At 41.2% G+C, this 22,137-nt stretch overlaps 1 protein-coding gene across 5 annotated transcripts in view; it reads right to left on the bottom strand.

The window, feature by feature from the left end:
* atp2b2 (ATPase plasma membrane Ca2+ transporting 2) overlaps nt 1-11,473 on the bottom strand; it is a 42,984-nt gene extending 31,511 nt beyond the window's left edge. For 3 of the 5 annotated variants that reach the window (XM_085923514.1, XM_085923517.1, XM_085923516.1), the window contains exon 1: nt 11,272-11,473. In XM_085923514.1, coding sequence (XP_085779640.1) covers nt 11,272-11,473 — 202 coding nt within the window. The remainder of the gene's footprint in view (nt 1-11,271) is intronic. The other 2 variants (XM_085923518.1, XM_085923519.1) reach the window with 1 other exon arrangement.
* Nucleotides 11,474-22,137: the final 10,664 nt, after the last annotated feature.

The following is a 22,137-nucleotide window of genomic DNA, read 5'->3' as shown; positions in this document are numbered from 1 at the left end:
GATTAAAGGTGAATTGTGTGTCATGTTGCGAAGCCTGGGAACCAAAACACACACACACACATGTACGTTCTAGATGTATGTGAGCTCAACTAATGCAACAATTTATGTAAAGAAGATATTCTTTTGTATTTGTCAATTGGGTGATGTTAGTTTTCCCTCCCCAATAGAAAGTATGAAGCAAAATTTAACACCTTTCATTGTTTTCCGCAAGGGTGCCGCACGACAGACATAACACGTGCACGTCTATTGATGCTGGACCTTACGCAACACTGTGCCATAAGCAATTAGCCAGCTCCTACTGAGTCAAACATAGAAGCGCCTGTTTCATCACTTTGCTATCACACCTGGGAAGTAGACACACATTTTGGTGCAAATGTATTCTTTATTTGTAGCTTGATACTCAATATTATGAAATTGAAGAAAGATGAAATAGAAATGTGACAAATAGTTTTTTGAGGGAGCCTCATGTCATTCATATTTAAAAGAAAACTTTCAGATTAAAATTTTACTCATGTTTTTATTGGCTAATATTAAAAAGTCATACTTTTCATGAAAAAAAACTGTATTTCATTTTGATGAGTTGTGATGAGAATATATCATTTTATTTAAAAAGTCTGGGAAGTTTTTATCATATGTGGATTTTGACTGAAGGAGGTTAGAGACTTTTTATTAAGACTTTTGGTTTCCAATTGTGGATTATAATCATCTTTAATGTTTGCTTGTAAGAAAAAAATAGAGCTGTTTAAAGGCGGAGTACGGCGGTTGTCTTTTCTTCCTCTAACAGTTCATGGCTGCTAATTTGCTGATCTGTCAAATGTTGCCGGCTCTGATTCAAATCTGCTGTGACAAACGGCGCCTGCCTACCTAACATCCTGCTTCCAAACACACGAGACGGGGACATGAAAACCAAGAAGAAGAAAAAAAACTTGCCTCGTTTGCTCACTCACTCTCTGCATGAGGATTTTTTTTTTATGTCCAAGTAGAAACATAATGGCATATTTTAACAGGGGCTGAAAATAGATCTCTATGGAAACACTACGCGTCCCACTCGTGTGGAAGTACCCTCAACCAACTCTGAATCTCGTAAATTAAATGTGTGCGGTAGATCCTTGTTGGCGTGTCCAGGAGCACGCGTGTAGAAAAAAGAAAACGACGACCGGCGGATATAAAGACGCGGTGACCTTTAAATGTCCTTGCAGAGAAGCAAAGAGGTTATAGTTTATATTCAAGTTAATTCTCATGATATGTATCGGCTGTATATTCGATCTTGCATGTTTCCCCCCTTCGAGTCGCCATGGCAACAGGCCGGCGTGATGATCATCAACGTATTGATGTGAGAAAAGTAGAGTGAATCAATATGTCCGTGGCGCATTCTCAGTCGCTTTTTGAAAAGCGAGCTGGGAATAAAAAGCAGAAATGGCAGCGAGGCTTCAAGTGTGACTCAGAGGGAGAAAGTGTGTGAGAGAGAGAGAGAGAGAGAGAGCACACGGCGACCGAGAGAGGAGGCTGAATAATAAAGCCATCAACGAGCGCGCGGCTAAAAGGTGGCTAATTATCACACTGCCGTTACGAGATGGAGAAATGTGTCACCGTGTCCTTGAATACCTCACTAAAATGTATCCGGGAGGATATACAGCATTGAAACACATTTGGCTGGGACACTTCAATAGTCAGAGGTCAAAGTTGAACTACTGATCTTTTGGTGACTGAGCAACCTGCTTTGTCACCTGAGCCCCCCAAAAAAATGAAATCATGAAATTAGCATAATCTGTAAATCTGACATTGGTTTCCTCTGCTAAGTTATCTTTTTATTTGTTTGAATGCAATTTAACTCGAGCGTACTAAATTATTATTATATTATTAGTTGGCTGTAAGACAACAGTGGGATGAGTATGTCGGTTCCCCAGTCAGAAAAAAAGACACATACAGACACGCCAGGCTGTCCACTACCAGCATAAATGAATAAAATGAATCAAGGAAGGAAGGAAGCGGACCACACCCAACACAACAGCAGGTCCAGCCACATGGAAATGCAAAAACGACGATTGAAATGTATGGATGGACGGATGGATGGATGGCGTGTTGTGCACAGCATGAGGCCAGATCCAAGATATGTGTCATGACTTGAGTAGCAACACTTCACATGAAAGCTTACACAGAGCTGTGCACACACACACTATTGAGCAGTCACATCTCACAGGCCTACGTGACCGTGCAGGCAAACAAATAGGGAAAAAAACAACAAACAGATGAATGTCACTCTATAGGGCGCACGGCTGAGGACTGTACCATTTTTTTTGTTCAGGAAATAAATGTGAAAATGTTTTTCCTTTTTTTTTTACGGTAAAATAGCAACTTTTAGTTTTTTATTTATTAGGGTAAGTTAGCAAATTTTCGCTTTTGCCGGTTACCATATAATGATCAATTTATGATCTTTTTCTTTACATGACTATCAGCAGCAAAATTTGGAAGTTGTGGTTTTACGGAAAATAAAAACAACCCAGCAGGCCGCATTTTTAATAGCCCAGGAGAACAATGCAGTGTTCAGAGCACTTTTAAACGGCTTTGCAACAAGCCAGATCAAATGAAGAAAATAGAACGCGTGTGTGTGTGTGTGTGTGCGTGCGTGCGTGCGTGCGTGCGTGCGTGTGGGCAGCTGTACAAGTGGGTGAGTTTAGCTGTCAGGCACTGTGCTCTATGAGTCTGACTCATGCGAGTGATAACGGAGTGGAGTGAGAGAACACAGCTCACAGCTCCCTCTTTCACATTCACACACACACACACACACACACACACACACACACACACAAGCACACTAATCTCACTTCACAATGTATCTGGGCATCGAGGTTAGGAGCAATTTTGTAAAGACGAAACAAAGTGTGTGAGAAGAACAAATGGAGAAGTCATACATCAAATTAGCCATCTTCTAACCCATAATACACACACTCAAACTTGAATGTACTCTTTTGTTACCATGACAATGATTTTTGAGATTTTTTTTGTTCGGTTTTGAAATACAGGAAAATGGGATTGTGTAACATTATGCAAGAAAAACAACTATGAAACAAAAATCAAAAGCACTTTCAAAATTCATACATAAGGATTCATGGGGAGTTTGGATTCATCAAATTTCTACAAATTGAGGCCTATGATCTAAAATAGCGAATACTATTACGAGACAATATTGCAGTGTGTTGTCTACTATAGAAATTTGAGAATAGAGAATCACAAATATGTGGGGGCGATACTGATGCCGCATACATTTGATTTGTGACTTTTCCAATCGCGTCCAACGCACACACACAAAATAAGCAATGAAATTGCACGCAGTATATAAATCAACAATCCTCGGGAGGAATGGAAAGTGAGAGTACGCTTGACAAAGCGGGAGTAAGGGTGTGTGACCTTCTTGTATCTCCTATCTAGATCTCTGGTTTCAGTCTCAGGATCAGATACACCCGCAACACAATAGGGGGGGGACAGTCCTTATATCCAAAGTAGCAGAGAAAGTCATGAAATAATCATAACAGTTCAGCAAAAAGGATAACTTAATCAGCTATTAAAATTGTATCAACCTGCTGGCATTTTTTTTTTGTATATATTAATAGTGACAATTCTTTCATTGTCTTTCCTTACACACTGGGAGTCGTCATGGTGACCAAAAGCCAAACTCATCATTAGTCCAGTACAAGAGCAACAAAGAAAAAAAATAGTGTGTGGGTTGTACAATTCTTGCTATTGAAGTATTTTGATGGAAAAAAAAAAGCAATATTTGTAAAAGTATTTTTTGTCTTGTTTTATTTAAAGTATTAAAGTATTAGGCACATAAGCAGGAAAGTCCATCCATCCATCCATTTTCTGAACCGCTTAGTCCCCACGGGGGTCGCGGGCGTGCTGGAGCCTATCCCAGCCGTCATCGGGCAGTAGGCGGGGGACACCCTGAACTGGTTGCCAGCCAATCGCAGGGCACACAGAGACGAACAACCATCCGCACTCGCATTCATACCTAGGGACAATTTAGAGTCTTCAATCGGCCTACCAAGCATGTTTTTGGGATGTGGGAGGAAACCGGAGTGCCCGGAGAAAACCCACGCGGGCCCGGGGAGAACATGCAAACTCCACACAGGGAGGGCCGGAGGTGGAATCGAACCCGCACCCTCCTAACTGTGAGGCGGACGTGCTACCCAGTGCCCCACCGAGCCGCCTATCAGCAGGAAAGTCATAAAGAAAATGGTAGCTTATTGAAATATACTTGAAGTCCTTTCCAAAAACAATTACAAATCTGTCGCATAGATGTCAATAGTCCTGAAATAACACAGGTAAGTATTTCACACTCATTTTGTCTTTTCTGTCAGAAGAGGAATTGGAGCCATGTTAAACTCTTCAAGGTAAGACATTCATCACTGGTAAGACATTTGCTCAAGCTCTGATCTTTCGGTGTTACAGTGAACCCTCGAGAGCAGTCAAGAGTGTCTTCCACCTAATGCCCAAAAGTTATTTAAGGGGTAGGCTGCATTTTATCCGCAAGCCTAATGAGGACAAATGCTGTTTTCCATGCCAGTGCTGTATTGAGTGAAAAAGGAAGTAGTAGTTTAACAGTGATTAACTGATTTCACAAATCCGGCAGTTCTGATAAAGCCACGGCTATTTTAGCATCTTTGCAATTTTTTTTTTTTTTTGGGTGGGGGGCAGTCATGTTGCTTGACAGCCATGGCAGTCTGATGCTTTCACTGCCTCAAAGCAATGCCCACCCCTTTGCTATGTATAAACATGGGGAAGGTTTCTGGCTCAAGATGAGAGAATTATATGTCCTTATTAAGCAAAGCAGAGCTGGATTTGCTCCCAGGTTTTTGCATCTTAAAAACATGTGTTGAAATGGAGAGAGTCCTGCTACCACCCGACTTGAGTGTTCGGCAAAGAAAGCGATAGGTCATCCCAGGAAAAGCGCTGACGGCGAGAGAAACGACCCGGTTATAGCCGGGGAGGGACTGTGCATTTGCAGCTAAAAGCATCATAACGTCTGTCAACTCGCATGTCACACCGCCATCTTCCAAGAGGAGTATTCTTCGGGACATGAACTGAATGGAAATGTCCGATGGAATAGTGGCGGAAGTAGCACAAGATGAGGATGGCATCATAATTTAATCATTCAAATTGATAGTCGCTTATGATTCAATTTAGACCCGTCATTTTTTTGTGTCTGTACAGCTTTGTCTAATATTTCCTTGAACATTTTGTTTCAGTTTGTTGCCTTGAAATTTGGAGCCCATTATTCCCCCCAAAAAAATCCCACAAAATGGCGGCCCCTTGTCAAGTTGCTACAAAATGAATTCAACCATCGTCTTTGTACACAGTCTTGATAAACTTTTATAAAATATTAGCATGCTGATTTAAACTATTATTTCAAACATTAACCCACATGAAGCTATATTGTATCTGTTTTTATAGCGGAATGTAAATGTTTCTCTATAGAGAGAAAAAAATCTCTTGCATCAACTGTCTGCCCTCTATTGAGTCACACCTGTGTTGGACTACCTTATGCTCTCTCTCTCTCACTAAACATATTGGCTGCGTATCATTTCCTATCTATCCTTTGGGATCCATTGTTCTCCATTTTGTCTGTCTCCAAATTTATTACCACTCTTTCTTACCTACAGTGTAACCTTCTGAATGGCTACAGGAACAGGAGACACTGTCCTTGTTCCATACAAGACATCCCTTGTGGGACGGAGATTAAATAGACTTCATCAGGAACGGATTTGGAGGGAGGGGGTGTGATTAGTATGATCATCAGGGAAGAGAGAAGGCGAGGTTTGGAAATTAGCACCCATCAGACTCTGGGGGTTTGATTTGAAGAAATGGTGGGTGATCTGGCTCCCAAATAGCGGGAACACAATAAATAAAAGCGGCGATGTTTGTCTCTCGCTTGTCTCATGTGTGTTGCTCCAAGCGAATAGTCGTTACATTTACAATCATGTTCGCCACACACGTCCTGGTGGTCCACTCATTTTTGGCCACCTGACACAGCCATCTGACATTTGTAAAATTTGGACCACTAAGTCAAACATTTTGTCCACAAAGTCAGCTATGATAATCTTCAGCTTCCCATGAGGAAATGGGACGTGCAGAAGCAAAATAGACGTCCGGAGGTGATCAGTGCAATAACATGTCACGCTGACCTTAAAAAGGACGAACGGATCCAAATTTAGAACATTCTGACACTGATAGATGCAAAGATCTTCGGTCACATTCTTCGGTCACATTCATACAAAAACCTTGTGAGCAATTTGGTGAGATTTTGCCAATAGCCTACCCTCAGATGACATATTGTAGAAAAAAAACATAGATAGAAATTGCCACATAATCGATTCACGATCAATAGTGTCAGGGTGTGCAGAGGCATATCGATCATATGGCGATAAGAAACGCAAGTGGACTATTTTCACCAAAGCCTTCTCCCAGGAAGAAAGGATGATGCAGCCAGCCACCGGGAAGAAAAACTCAAGGTCATGACCCTCTGGGGTTTGCACCAAACACAATTGGCTTCCATCCAACATGTGTCCCCCCCGCATTGCTGCCTCATCACCGTTACAAAAAACGGATTTAACCTTTAAAAGGACGTGCTACTTTTCTAGCCTTGTTAACCAGCGAGTAAAGGAAGGAGAAATGATAAAGGTTACAGATGTAGAGCAGGTATATTTAGACTACGCTGTGCAGCGGCCCGCTGGGACAGGCGACCGACCAGCAAATGGAAATAGAAATGAGAGCAGAGGTGCAAAAAAGACAGATAAAAATAAAAGGGGAGCAGAGGAGAAAGGGCAGGTGGAAGGTGTAATGAGAAGTTTATAGTGTCTAGATTAATATCAGAAAAAAATATTGTCTTCATTTTCTAGCACACTGGATTTTAACTCCTGCTGTTTTCAGACGTCTCACTTATACCATCAATGTTGCTTTACTGTATCATGGTGACATGGAAAATAGTTGTGAGTAGTTGATTCATATTTGTAAGTCTTTATTAACTAGACAAGCGTCAACTTGTAATCTGGCAGCCAAACATGACGTTACGAAATGCCACAAACAAAAAAGTCAATAAGGCATGTGCGGAAATGTCTGTAAAAATCCGTGAAAAAATACAATTTAATCTTTTTCCTTTTTTTTTTCTTTTTTTTTTTTAAGCTACGTGCGGGTGGCGCAACCTTCTCTGCCCGGAGACTGGACCTGTAATGAGGATGTCTTAAGGCAGGTGAGAGCCCAGAAAGGTTAGCGGAGGCTACAGGTCAGAATGGCCCTGCCGGGAACATTCACTAGGACAAACAGAACCTCGAACACACACACAAAATGAGCAAAGAGTCCCTTGCTCATTTCCAGTCAAGATAGTCCTTACAATCCACTCGTCAAGGACTGCCTTTCGTTTCGTTTTGGGGATTTAGCCATTTTGTTTAACATTCACGAGTTGGAGCGAGACACTGCTAACAATGAGGGCTTCGTCTACTCCCGAGTGCTAAAATGACATTTGAGATAAAATAAGTCTAACTAGAAATAAGTAAGTAATAGTCTTATTCTCACTTCATCAAAGATTCAACCTAATAGACCGAGGCGATGCGGCCTCCGAGAACTGAATATGTAGTGTCAGCAAACGCGGTAAGCGGCCTTTCCTGTTCCGTGAGTAACCGAGAGTCGCGTCTATAGCATGTGAAGCATCCTGTCGGAGTATCTGTGAAAACGAGCTGTAGATTCACTGACATCCCATCTGGCCTCAGCATGAGTTATTCACCTGCTGTTTGCCTGAGGGAAACACTAGCTTCTTCACCTTGTATTCACCTATACGACTACGCATGTTGTGGGCAAACGCTTCCCGCCTCCGCATTGGCATGTCAACCACATACGATCAATACATGCGATGGATTCAAATATAGAAAAAAATATTGGGGGGGAAACTTGAAGAAAATACTTTTAGTTTGTAAATGAGCATCAAAAGAGGAGCCTGTTTTCAGAAAGTTTTAGTAAAAGGTTCACCTGTAAAATGTTCTTTTAATGAAGGTCATGTTGATCAAATATTAACATTAAATAAACACTAACTCTCGAATTGGAATTGTGGAAAAGCTGTGGGAGCATTTTCAAACCTGCAAGACCAAGTGCGGTGCGTGATGCGACAGGATTCTCTTTAAATGTGATTAACCTTAATTTATATCACAATCAAAAGATTAATTTGATTGTAATTAGCCTTTTTGCTGTAAAAAAAAAACTACAACAACAATTAGGAGCCTAACGATGGAATTGTTTTTCCCCGCGAGTGCTTGTTGATTAAATATATACTTACGCTTAGTTCTACAGAGCCATATATAATGTGGCAGGTTAAAAAAGGCACCAAGTCAAAATAAAAAAAGTGTCATTTATATCTAAAATGATTAATGCCTCATTTGTCTGACAATAAATAATTTAATTAGGTTATGATGGGAATACTGAGTTTTGCTTTACTGGAAGATCCCTCCCTTTTCTTCCCAAATGTTTGCTGGAATGAATAATTCCTATATGTAGCTAACCGCCACGCTTATGAGATTAAAAAAAAAATACTACTGCGAGAAAGCAGATTAATAAATAACCAGTCGCTGAAGAACTCAAGTGAAACTGGAATTTCAATTGGAGCGACCCTTATGCATACATGCTGCATAATGGATTCTACCTATCCGTGGGTATCATGTGAAAGGGCCAGTCGAGGCAGCAGGGGCTGCAAGAGGTCAACCGTCCTCGAGGGCCTCTATGCGCACGCAAAGCAATACCCTCGCAGCTAATTAGCGTGATCGTATTTCTCCCGTAACATGTGTTCTGCGACTCAGCCACACAGAACGGACCGATACGGCGTAAACACGCATCACCTGGGATCGCTAATGCAAATGACAGCGGAATAATGCATTCTATCAATTAATGATTCTCACTGAGAGAACAGAGCCACAAACACAAATCCAAGACTTTAAGTGTGTTGTGGAACACAGTCGTTATCTGAGGACAACGCGGCACAAAAGAAATAACGCGGTCCTCTACAGCTAATTAATCTCACAAGTCTATACAAAGTCTTGCAGTTCATCAGATATTTTGAGCAATTGAAACAATTGTGTTGCTCTAAACGATGTAAAAAAAAAAAAAAAAAAAGAGCATGGACATGCATCAAAAACTCTTTTAACTTCCACAAATAACCCCGGCGAAATTTAGCTCCTCCTCCCTGATGCGCGAAGCTTGCCTCTCAATTGGTTTGAAATGCATGATTGAGATGACCTATTTGGCAGCCATTTTGTGGCAATTCAGAAAGAGCACAAAACACATAATTGCTTCAAATAAGGTTTATTTGATATATGGATATATGGGGGTTTATGACGGTTTTTATGACGGGGACGTAACTTGAATTTGTAAGTTATATTAGCTTTGTGACCTATGCAAACACAATAGTAAAAATAATTACAAGAATAAATATAAATGTAAAACAATTGAATGGAAAACACTATCTACAGTGGTGTTCGTACACCAAGATTTAAGACAAGTGATCTGACAGATATGTAAAACCTCATTAATATTTACAAAATTCCTCCTTGTATTTATTTCAAGGTGTTTATGACTTGGTTGGGTCTTTGATTTGGTGCGGGTCCACAGGCAGTTAATTCTCCGCCGCTGTTTAGAACGCTAATAAAATGGACGCTGGTGAGTAATTATGTGTCACTTAAAATAATTTTATCGCACTTTGCAAAATAGTTTTGTTTTTTTCAAATATCGCTCTCCACACTGCGGGCATCGCATTGCACCGCGAATCCTGTCTGAGTCATTCAGCGCACTTGTTATGCAACTCTGTGGGTAATCTTGTTTATTAAGACCATCCTGCAACAACCAGGTGCCTTGAAGGCTGACTTTAGAGGAAGGCACTGTTGAGAGGAGCATTTTAAAAATGCAGATGTGTGCTTAAATGACTCCAGGAGTGCCAAGCCAGAGTGATAATTAATACAGTAAATATATGATGAAGAATGAGGGCTGGAACCATACACACAGCAACATTCTACAAATGTGTGTACTAATATTAAAGCTGGCACATTAGTGTCATGTCATTAATCAACTATTTACGGGGAACAAGCCCACCCAGATAAAGCGAAAAAAAATAATTGCTATTTAATCAGTGGTGCCTTGAGATACGAGTCTTAATTGTTTCAGCAATGACACTCCTAACTAAAAACACCCCGAACACAAGTTTTTCCCATTGACATTATTTGAAATGCCATTAGTAATCTGTTCTGGCCTCATTCTTTAGAAAAACATAAAGCAATAACCAATAAAGTATTAAGAACCAAACATTTTTGGGCACATTTTCCGCTTTAATTCAATTGATATTGTGCTGTTCCTTCTGGTGTGTGCACCTTGGCCACCTGGGGCAGTATTGCACAGACATATGGCGACAGAGGAAGAAGAGTAAGCTGCAGTAATAGTATTAGTAACATTTTTTTTAAAAATAAAGGATGAAGAATATATGCCTGTGAGTATTGTTTTACAGTCTGTCTATGTCACACCATATTTTGTGTACAAAGATCTGTTGCTTAAAACGACGACACCAATGCTATGTATTAATTGCTTAATGACTTCCAAGGCGGAGCCTAATATAAACCTAATCACACAACAAAAATGATTCCGCACATTGTATATTTAAATCCAAGAAAAAACATCGCCAGCAGTACATGAAAATTCACATCACAGTGTCAGGCCAATAGCCAGGCTAATAAAAAATTTGCAAATACCAAACATTCACACACAAATGGTGTAGTGACAGAGACAAATAATATCGCCTATATTTTTCATAATGTGTCAAAATAGGTTACATTAATAAAGACCAATTGAAAATGTATTTTTCTTTTTTTTTTAATCCTAATTTAAGTGTCCAGGGCACGAAACTACCCACTAATAGGCCATGATAAAGCAGGAAAAATACATTTAGGTTTACATAAAGTCATCTTATCTTAAAATTTGCCATTGAGCAGTGTAATTAGAGCATTAAGTCCAGTTGAGAAGGATACGTCTGACTGGGATGGAGGGTGGCAGGTGGGAGTGACACATGACAGTCCTATGCATACCTAACAGGTAACCTGGCTGAAGAGCTACATTTTAAAAGAGACCTACAAGCACTTCCTCCAAGACTCCATCTCAATATGATACAGTGTCATGGATACATCAGGACCAGTTAATCGGCATGCACAAGCACAGGCGAGTGTGTGAGTGTGGTGATGGGGGACTCACCTTCCGTGGGTGAGGTTTGCAGTCGTTTGCACAGTCCCTCAACTCCCCCGTAGTCTTCCTGAAGCTTGACCACCGCCTCGGTGCCGCGAAGCTCCATGAGCGAGCGCAGCTCCATGAGCGAGCAGCCGAAGCCCGCCGCGTGGTTGGCGCCCTCATTTCTTTGGTTCTTGGCGTAGAAGTCGCTATTGGACATGTCTCCCATGATGCCAGCCGGTCAGTTATTGCTAATAGCGATGGGATCAGTCTCCAAAGTGGGATTCAAGTAGAGAAAAATAAATAAGCGAGAGTGCCACTTGTGGAGATATTAAAAAGGAGGGCAAAATCCAATTATTGGAGCATCTGTTTCAGCAGAAGAAGAAGAGGGAAGAGGAGGTTGGAGGGAGAGGGGCGACGAAGCACAGACTGGGGAGCATCCAGGTGAGCGTCGGACGGCCCCTGTGGTCAGGTCCTGAGAAGGTCGCGAGGCTTGGGGGGTGCGGGGGCTCAGGCTCACCACGGCTGCAGTCCAGACCCGCTCCATGCATGGCTTCCCATTTCTGCGATACGGCGGCCGCTTCTACATGGTGGTCCTCTGCATCACTACTGGAGAGACGGAGGGACAGAGGAGGAGGAGGTTAGTTCCCAGAGGACAGAGCGTGAAGGACGGCGCGGGAATGGCGCGCGGTGGTACAACCACAGTCCGCCACTGCGGTAACTCCGCCGTTTCTGTGTTGATCTAGCGCCGGTAACGGAGCTGCTAACCTCATTCTGAGGACAACCAGAGAGAGGCGGGGAGAGGAAGAGAGCGCGACGGGCGAGAGGATGAGGATGAGGAGGAGAGAGAAGAGGATGCTCCTCTCAGATGCGGAGAAAGAGGAGAGGAGGTGTGCGCGCGGGGGCGGTAGGCCGGGAGCTGTTCTGACGACAAAATGGAAGAGGTGGCACGCAGCGTCGCACTGGCGCCGGGGAGGGTGGGCTGACATGGAGTGTGTGTGTGTGTGTGTGTGTGTGTGTGTGTGTGTGTGTGTGTGTGTGTGTGTGTGTGTGTGTGTGTGTGTGTGTGTGTGTGTGTGTGTGTGTGTGTGTGTGTGTGTGTGTGTGTGTGTGTGTGTGTTGCTTTGGCATCACTTGTCTCATCGAGGTCCGTTTCATCGGACGCTGTCACTTCAAGACGACAAGAGAAGATACTTTGCACAGTTGTACTCACGATTATGCAGTCATTCCCATATAGTTGTCACTGCTGATAATTTGGTTTATTTGATTGCAAACTGCCTTTTGCTTTATATCAGGAATAAAAAGTCATTCTTCAAAATGGTATGTCATTGGTAGAAATGTTATGCATCATATGTTGTAGTAGTATTGGTTGAGAATTGGTACTCGTACTGGTATCGTTTGAAAAAATGTCACCAAGCTACAATATATTTTTTTTTAAATCTGCACTTTATATTGGGCAACACCCTTGTATGGGAACTGACCAGTGACCAGTAATATAAATTTGTGGGGGGGGGGGGGAAGGAAATTGTGGGATAGCCTTTTTTGGCTCCACGCCAGTAATAGTAATGTATTTATTATTCATCACAACATTCTCTGCTGCTTCCATTTTGCTTGGTCACATTGGAAGAAAAGAATCCTCATGGGCACTGAATAATAATCCAAATAATTATCTTGCATTAGTCTTGTTTGTGTTGTCTTGTTTTATAGTTACTCCACTTAGTACTGCTTTACTCCCTTAATCTTTTTTTCTCCAAACTTTCCAACGGTACTGGCCAAGTCGACGTCGGACGTACTGTGCGCACGCCAAGGCGGGCATCTGTGTCGGCCAGATCCTCTAAATGAAAGCAAACAAATGATCTCCCAGGAACGGGTGTGTGAGTGTGTGTGTAGACATAATCAAGTACCAAGCTGAGGAGTGAAACTACATCACTCGCCTATGAAGAAATGACATCATCCACAGAAGCAGACAGATCCCCTAACTCTACCTTAGCCATTGAACCCAGATGTTTGTCTTTGAAGAGAACCAGACGGTACCGTATAAAACAGAATTCTAAATAGAAAAGACCATGTAAGATGGAATTTCTCTTTGGTATCACAAGAATCCTGGTTATTTTTGAAGAACAACCTTTCTAATCTGAGCCAGGCTTGCCCATCACAATTACGATCTGAAGGTATGAATTCATATTTGTTTGTAAGCTTCAACCAATCTTCAGCTTGTTCTTTTTGTATGTCACAGCAAGAACCCGGCTAATTTTTACTGATATGATTCATTACTTGTGACTGTAACACAGTCAACAAATTAGAATTCATTTTCATTTCAAACATGTGCAAAGAGTTTTTGGATTTCCAAGCGAGAACCCGACTGATGTTAACTGATAACAGAACTAAGAAGGCCAATGTGTCTAAAGTAGGGCAAAAAATGATGACATGAATAACTATTAGTCTCTGTCTTGATACCTCGTATTGTAATAATAACATTGTCAATACATTCATTCGCTGAGGTACACGTCACTCACCAGGCATCGGATGCCTTTTAAAGCCATACACCTTCAAAGTCACAGATACTACAGTATGGAACGTGGGGACGTCCCCAAGTGGACAAGAATAATATCGGCACCTCACATGCACATTTGTATTAGTATTGACATTTACTGTTTGCCAATTTAACTCTTAATAAATGTGATCATTGTGGGCCAGAAATCATCATTACACATTTGAGTCTCGAATTGAATGTAGTCTTAAATAAGTGCTCTAAAAACTACAGCGCCCCCTTATGAGACTCCTTAAAGTGTCTCACACCCCTCCAATTTCCCACTGTCTCTCCTTTCACTCACTTTTTGCACTCATGACCTGACAGTGACTAATGACTTACACAAGCCCACGCTGCAAGACAAAATGCCAACCATGTGAATACTGTAATTAAAAAGTGAAAGTCTAATTGGACTTTATGGAGGTGGACACCATATGGGTTGCGAGCTTGAATTTGAGCAGATGCCTTTAACACCTGATCAAACATACAATATGCACGTGACGGGTAATAAGCAATAAACTTTCACTTTGACTTTAAGCACTAATCATGAAAGCAACTTCTTACATTGACACGCTTTCTCAAAATGTCCTTGAGCACAGTGCTGAGATTTGAGCTGTGCCCACTGCAGCAGCAGCAGCAACAGCAGCAGCAGCAGCAGCAGAGCACTGGCACACAGCGCCCCCTGCCTCTAAGGAAAAGCACTGCAAGAGAATCCCCTGAGGATGATTGACTCACAAGCTACCACAACATTAGGTAAGGTCACCCAAATATTATTATGACCTCTCAGTATGATGTAGTGCGGTGCAGTACAAAAAAATAAATCCAAACTACAACCATAATAATAAACACAAATCCTGTTTATAATTGTAACAAATAGAATGCCATACAACCTTTAAGAAAAATTAGAAAATTTAAATAATGGATTGTCATTTAGTACAGCAAGCACAAAATTGTAAATATTATCAATGACTTGGGGATATAGAAAAATATAGCTAATATGTATAAATTGGTGATAATTAATGAAATGATTGGGAGACTCACAACTGAAATAAAATGTCATAATCATTGACCTATTTGCACTTTAAAAAAAGACATTAGTTAAGCAATTCATGAAATAAATATTGACGCACTACCTAAATAAAAATTAAATAAGACCTTCAGATGATGTGTAATTTGTAAGATATTTTTTTTTATCTTTAATATTCAAATTTGGCCAGGTTTAACTGAAAACTAGGACAACGGGCATCGGGCCTAAAAAGGAGGATTGCAAAAAGAAAGGGACGTTGGTCTATCTTTGAATTCAGCTGTCTACAGGGAGATAAGGCGGAATGGAAATGGTTGGCTAGTAGAGCAGGTCTATCGTGCTGCTAACAGAACAAAAGAAAAGGATCAGGAGAGTCCCTGCTTGCCATTTTAAATGCATTTATAGTGTCCTTGTCAATATTTTGCAAACTTTAAAAAGGGACGAAAGGAGGAAAGGAAATTTCACACATAACCTGTCCTGTTCACTTTTGACCTTCGGTCAGTGCCGAATGGTGTATGAAATGCAGGCAAAACCGAAACCTGAACCAACCAGTGACATTTGTAGGCACGAGTTAATGACGAGAAGGAACAAAAGACCTTCCCAAAACTATTGCGATTCATTTTCGAGCATTATAGATGTCTTGTTAAGAAGGCAGAATGCACTTTAAGAGCTCAGTGGTGCTTCTATAAAAATTGACATTGGCCTGAAATGTTGGCCAGTGGCAGTACAGATGGGACTTAAAGGAGGACAGCACAATGCTCCAAATATATTTAGGACACCTTACCGATGTAAAATGAAGGGTACAATTGGCTTCTTCATCATGCTTCTTGTACTGAGACGTTACGTTCATATTTTTCATCTTTTTCCCAATTAGCCACTGAGTAAACTGCGGTTAATGTGCTCACACTCGGACTGCAGTCAATAACGTGACATTTGAAGTTGCGAAGCGAGCACCCGCGTGTTCCAAACAGTCAATGTGCAGAGCAGATTGTGGCTATTAGTTGGACATAATGTTCCAGCCACACAAGAAGCCATTGACTTGATTGACAATTTCAAAACTCCTATTGTACAAAGTTATTGAAAACTACTATATGACATCATGAAAATAAAACCAATTCATGATCCCAGTGCCTTCAATTGACAAACACAAAATGCAGTGAGAGGACATTCGCTCCTGTACTATTTGGCACGAAAGGAAGGAACCGAAAAGAAAATGTTCCACACAACAGTAACGGACAGTGTGGTCAAGTTTAGTACGGTTAAAGGATACCGAGATAATTTAGAGACCCATCTATTACGATATCTTTCATAAAGCAAGGGCTTTCACCACAAGGTCCCCACAACATCACTTGTACTTAAAAGCACATCTTGGTAATATGAATGCATGGTACAATTTTTTCACGGTCAACAGTTGTGCATGAGACCAAAATACCAGGATCGACCTGGACCAATTTTGGACGCACTTTTGTTTAGCTAACAGCCACAGAGAGTATGCATTATTCTAAGAATGACCTTGTAAATAAAAGTGTACCAATGAGCCATCTTCCTGTTGAACAAAGAAGTTCATTCCACTTGAGCAGGGTTTTTGAAAGTAAGAGCATCATCAATCCAGAAACCAAGACACTTGTACAGATGAACCACCTCAATTCCATTTCTCTCAAGAGTGGACACTTTCAGGCCCTCCCTGGAGTTTCAAAACATTCATTTAGTTTTGTCAGCATGACTAGTTTTAGTGCCAGACGTGTGTGATACACTTCACTGAAAGCTCCCTGCAGAGATTCAACAGTATTAGAAGGAGATGAGCCAAAGCAGTAAATGATTGTGTCATCGGCATATTAGCGACATGCACATTTTATCCCAAATTATAAATGTACATAATGAATAGGAAAGGTCCTAATATAGAACCTTGAGGCACCCCCTTTTGGATGCTCACGACTCCAGCAAACAAATCATTATAATGAATACATTAGATTCTGTCACTAAAATGACTTATGAACTAGGAAACCACATGACCTCAAAGGGCAAAACTGATAAGCCTACATCAGCCTTTGACGGATCAATCAAAAGTGCAACGGGTATATTATTGATCACTTTTATAACAGCAGGGTTAGTGGCGTGCTTTTTTTCTGAAGCCTGATTGCAGTTTTGAAACTCATTTGAGTCTCCAAAGTCTCTTTTAAAGTTGAACACAGATGAGATATTCAAAGGATTTTTTGACAAGAAGCATAAATTGGATATTGGCCTCTAAGAAGTGAAAATTGTTGGATCAAGTCTTTTTCAGGGAAGCTTTGAGAACGAGTAACCAACCAAAGTGTCCATGATTGTAGGACATTTTGAAATTACTATTCAGTACAGTTGTGGAGGTAATCAAAATATCTGATCCATACTGTTCCCACCAACCATTACCAACAACAGTGGTAAGATATCTCAAAGGAACAGCCTCATTTCCACCATGTACATTTTGATAGAGTTTGATTGCATTGCGAATGGTTCCAAAACAACTAGTCTATACGTATCAATTTTTGGACATTCTTCTGCTGGGGGTGCCAACCATTGTCATACCTGTTTGAGCTATCATGGAATAGTCCAAAAATGACTCAACTGCACCGAACCATGCATTTTTCATCCTTCTGATTGGGTAATAAGATGTTTAAAAAAAATCTAGCAATATTGAAAAGTATAAAAATAGACATTGAAGCCAACTGTTTGCAAAAAAAAAAAAAAAAAGAAGGTGAGCAGTAAAGGGACTTGATGGCGGCGACGCATTAGTATGGTTGAGGTCATTCAGTCAGCCCCGCTTTCCAATAGCGGCTATAATAAATCCCCATGGGAAGCTCGCTTGTCTTAACAGTGATCTTTGAGTACGTTGACATATCTGCCAAAGCAGTCGCCCCGGGCGGTCGAACCCGCGACAAGTCGGCCGTTTATTGTACACGCTCCCCAGTTGCGCACCATCATTGAGATAGCGGTCCCTACTAATATCAACGGATGGCAAAAAAGCAGGAGTCAGCTACAAAGATGTGCATACATAACAGGGATGATAAATACATCATTCCATGACTAATTGTCATGTTTTGCATTTCAATCCATACAATATGACAAAAAGCACTTACATGACATCAAGATTACAGTCACCCGCAGTCCTACAATCCACCTGCGAGCGCACCAGCACATGCGGCTGCAACGGTGTCGGCGGCGGCGGACTAACCACCGCAGCAATGTGCTGAATGTGTGTGAGTGTGTGTGAATGTGTGTGTAAGTGTGTGAGTGCGTGTGTGTGTGTGGGTGTGAGTGTGTGAGGAGACTGAGACTGTGAGCAGCTCTCTCTCTCTCACTGTGATGCCGCCTCAGCTGGGGCCATCTCACTGCACAGCCTGTACCATGTCGGCAGGCAGCGGGGGTGCTGTGTGTGTTTGTGTGTCTGCGACAAGGCGGTTTTTTTTTTTCTTTAAAAAAACATTCCACCTGACGATGGGATGAGATGGTGGGAAGGCAAAGAGAAAGAGGTCAGACTCTAATGAGGGTACAGTCCATTTCAGTCCCTCCAGTTTGAAGCCATTTACTTGGGACTCATTGCATTATTATGCTCCAGTTGAAAAGGTCAAGTGCCAAAAACTGGAAATGTGCTAGCAGTAAAGAAGTCACTCTCCAAGACATATCCAGGGTTCGGATATAATTGCTGGAAACGACGAGAAAGGCATGCTGCATCGGACCAAGTGGAAACAGAGGAGAACATCTGTGTTTGGAGATTGAGGGCACGCAGCAGCAAAGTAGAGACTGTGGAGCATAATAGGGCAATTAGGTGCACTGGTGTGTGTGTTCTGCGTTTGTACTCAGACAATAATATGATGCGACACCACCAGTACCACCTCAGCACTCTGATATAACCTGGCAAGAGGAGTAAGAGCCACATCACCCGTGAGAAGATACAACACAGGGGACACCAAGTTGTCAAACTCACTGAAGATTTTTCGTTGCGGGAACAAAGCAGGCAAATGTTACGATACAAAAACCCATTGAATGCCAACTAATGACAATTCCCGATATTTCCGAAATTGCCTATCTAACGTTTTCAGTAAGTTTTGTAAAGTTGTCACACAGAGAAGCAATAGTTGACTCAGTAGGAGCGGATTCAAGCAGAGCGTTAGTTTTACAGAACAGCTGTTAAGACTATTTAACTTGGACATTACAGGAAAAGACAGGACGACCTAAAGAGTGAGAGCAAGAGAGAGGGAAGGAAGGAAGGAAGGAAGGAAGGAAGGAAGGAAGGAAGGAAGGAAGGAAGGAAGGAAGGAAGGAAGGAAGGAAGGAAGGAAGGAAGGAGGGAGGGAAGGAAGGAAGGAAGGAAGGAAGGAAGGAGGGAGGGAAGGAAGGAAGGAAGGAAGGAAGGAAGGAAGGAAGGAAGGAAGGAAGGAAGGAAGGAAGGAAGGAAGGAAGGAAGGAAGGAAGGAAGGAAGGAGAGAGGGAAGGAGAGCAGTGATGGGGATCAGACACAGGCTTTGAATATCAATGCAGCGCAGTCTGAAAGATTCCAGAGCTGCAGTGCACCAAAAAGCTGCGAGGAAGAGCAGGAGAGGACACGCAGCCTAGCGCTGCAGGTACCACCAGGTGCGGGTGGTCCGAGCAACTGCAGTACGTTAGACAGGCCGTACCCTTTGCTCGCCACTTTATTAAGCACACCTGCATCAAATCCATGACAAGAGCTGCATGAAAAATGTATAACAGCCTTAAAGTAGCATTTATTTTTACCTGTGTGTCTTTTTATTCTTGACTCCTATCAATAATGGAGGATTGCTGGCCAAGGTACATCTGTTACATTTTGTACTTTCTGCACAGGTTTAAGACTATGCCGATAGTCGTATCTTTTATTGATGAAGTTGTCTGTTTCTTTTTCAGAATAGTTTTCAAAGACGATACGTGCCGAAAGGGATAGTGTGCTTATTTAGCCATTTTCAGCAGTAAAACGTTATTTCATTTCCCAAGTTCATTATTTTTTTATGTACATTTAATAACAAACACATTTTGTTATTTCCTGTCGAATGAAATTGACATCACGTGCTGAGGACCCAGGTAACCCACCAATGGGTTTGATCACGTGACATGAGCAAGCTGAGCCGTGATTGGTTGTTGCCTGAGCCCTCATCAAATAACTATATAAAAAAGATTTTATAATATGAATATAATATAAATAAATAATAATAAATCAAGGGAATTGTTTTCAATGTTGATGTAAATTATTGTTGTCTTTTTGTTAATAATGGATTTTTTTTTTCTATACCATGTATGTATTTCTCAAACACACATACACACACAACACTCAAGTTTAGAATCCATTTCCCCCGTTAAGTGCTGTGTTTATCTTGTGGATAAATCTCCAACACTGATCACTACTAGCTACCGGCCAATAACCATTAGCCTTATTAATTGCTCAAGCCTCAAACCATTTCCTAAGTGCTGTAGTAAAATAAAACCGCTTCTGTCTGTGTCTGACTGTGCAAGTGCACGTGTGACGTTAATGAGATGGCTCCTAGCAGTATAACCTTCTACTTAAAGTATTAATTGATTCATATGTTCCTCACACTATTGGGGGAAAGCGGGGCAGGTCATGGAGAACTTCTAGCCCCAAAGACAGCCCATTGGCATCAGAAATGGAAACAGGCAGGGAATGCAATAAAAATTCATTTGATAAAGTGAAAAATATGATCATATCAGATTTTGTTAGATGCTCTACTACTTTTTTTCAAAGCCTGTCTGCCTCCAAAATATGTTCTGCAATTGCACTGGATCAAATGAATATGATGCGAGAACCCATTGACGATATTCTTTGTGATTTTTTTCCCTTTATCTTCTTTCTCTTACCACCCCACAAATTCACAAAGTATTTAATGCTAACTGAATATCAACCCCTTGTCTTGTCCCTCAAGAAAACGATTCGCTCCAGAAGAATCCTCAGTGACTCGTCATTTGTGAACGAGACAAAGGAGAGGAAAGTTAGCAGACACTTAAAAGACAATATTGGCAGAGGGAGAAGATCTATTAAGCAAATAGAATGAGTACATCCACAAAGACAGAGTGTAGTTACTTAATGAGATGTAAAGCAAGTTGTGGTGTGCTCAAACGCAACTTATCACACTGCAGCATCCAAAGCGCATAGTTTAAATCACAAATCAGCAAGCCACAGGGTGCCAATAAATTTAGACAAAACCAAGAGTCAACTTCCAAGCTGACTGCAGCAGAGACAAATCATCTTTTCGGCGGGTCGTATTGAAATCTACTGTGAAATATATTGAGCAATTAAATAAACAGGAGGACTGGATCATGATCTGCATTATTCCCAAAAGCATTTTAAAATTCGATTTGACTATCATGTCAGTACCAGTGGGTCATATCGATGGCTAGCAATGATCAGTGATAACGTCCCCTTCAAAAACCAAGACCTCTAAAATACCTCTAAAAATAAATAAATAAATAAATAAATAAATAAATAAATAAATAAATAAATAAATAAATTAACTAATTCGGACAAACGTTCGAAACTTGGTGAATTAAAAAAAAAAAAAAAAAGAAAATGTCAAAACAAAATAAAAAACAACTGTAATGAAAAATCCTAAGCTTTAAGAACCCTGGTAAAAGCTTATAACATTTTACACTGCGTCATAACAGCTGGCTTTACCTGTCAGCTCATGGCCGACTGACATTTTTACCAATTTTAATGAGCAATTTGATGACTCGATGTTAACATTTATTTGGTTCCCATACTCATGTCTCCACTCTAGCTTTGCAGTAAAGAGTGCAGCGTTTTAAAGTGCTCGCCATCAGGCAGCCAAATCCCCCCCCCCCCCTTCTGAAAAAAATAAAATAATAGCAGCCACACGTTCAAGCGTAAAATGTCATCTCCATTACTTGCGGCGCAAACAATGTGACATTTACACACCAAGTCGTTGCCATGTTTGTGGCACTACTTTCACAGGGCGGGAGGTATAAACACTTCGAGTCACAAGTGTTTGGAAATGCATTGCGGGTCACAATTACAATGACATGTCATGTAAAATAATATCGTGAAAAGGTTGATGCTGACATTTTAGCAATACAGCAAATCCACAATATGTCTCCTTCAAGTTAAAATGCAATATTTAGTGCATTGACTCTGAAAAAGTTCAGTCCTTCCATTTCTAGTTGAACTGCTCTTGTGCTGAAAGATTTTTTTTGTTCTTGAAAAAGTTCCTGTTGCTATGCAACTGATTTGCCTGGCACCGAGAAATGTTAGCTCGCACAGGCGACATGGAGTGCTACACACGCACATGCTGTAAGCAGCACAGACTAATTCTGTACTTGTTCA

Source organism: Syngnathus leptorhynchus, chromosome 11 (assembly GCF_054491065.1).
Source record: "Syngnathus leptorhynchus isolate UIUO chromosome 11, UIUO_Slep, whole genome shotgun sequence".
NCBI lineage: Eukaryota > Metazoa > Chordata > Actinopteri > Syngnathiformes > Syngnathidae > Syngnathus > Syngnathus leptorhynchus.
Note: the sequence above shows the minus strand (reverse complement) of the source record. Positions and strands in the feature narration are given on the sequence as shown.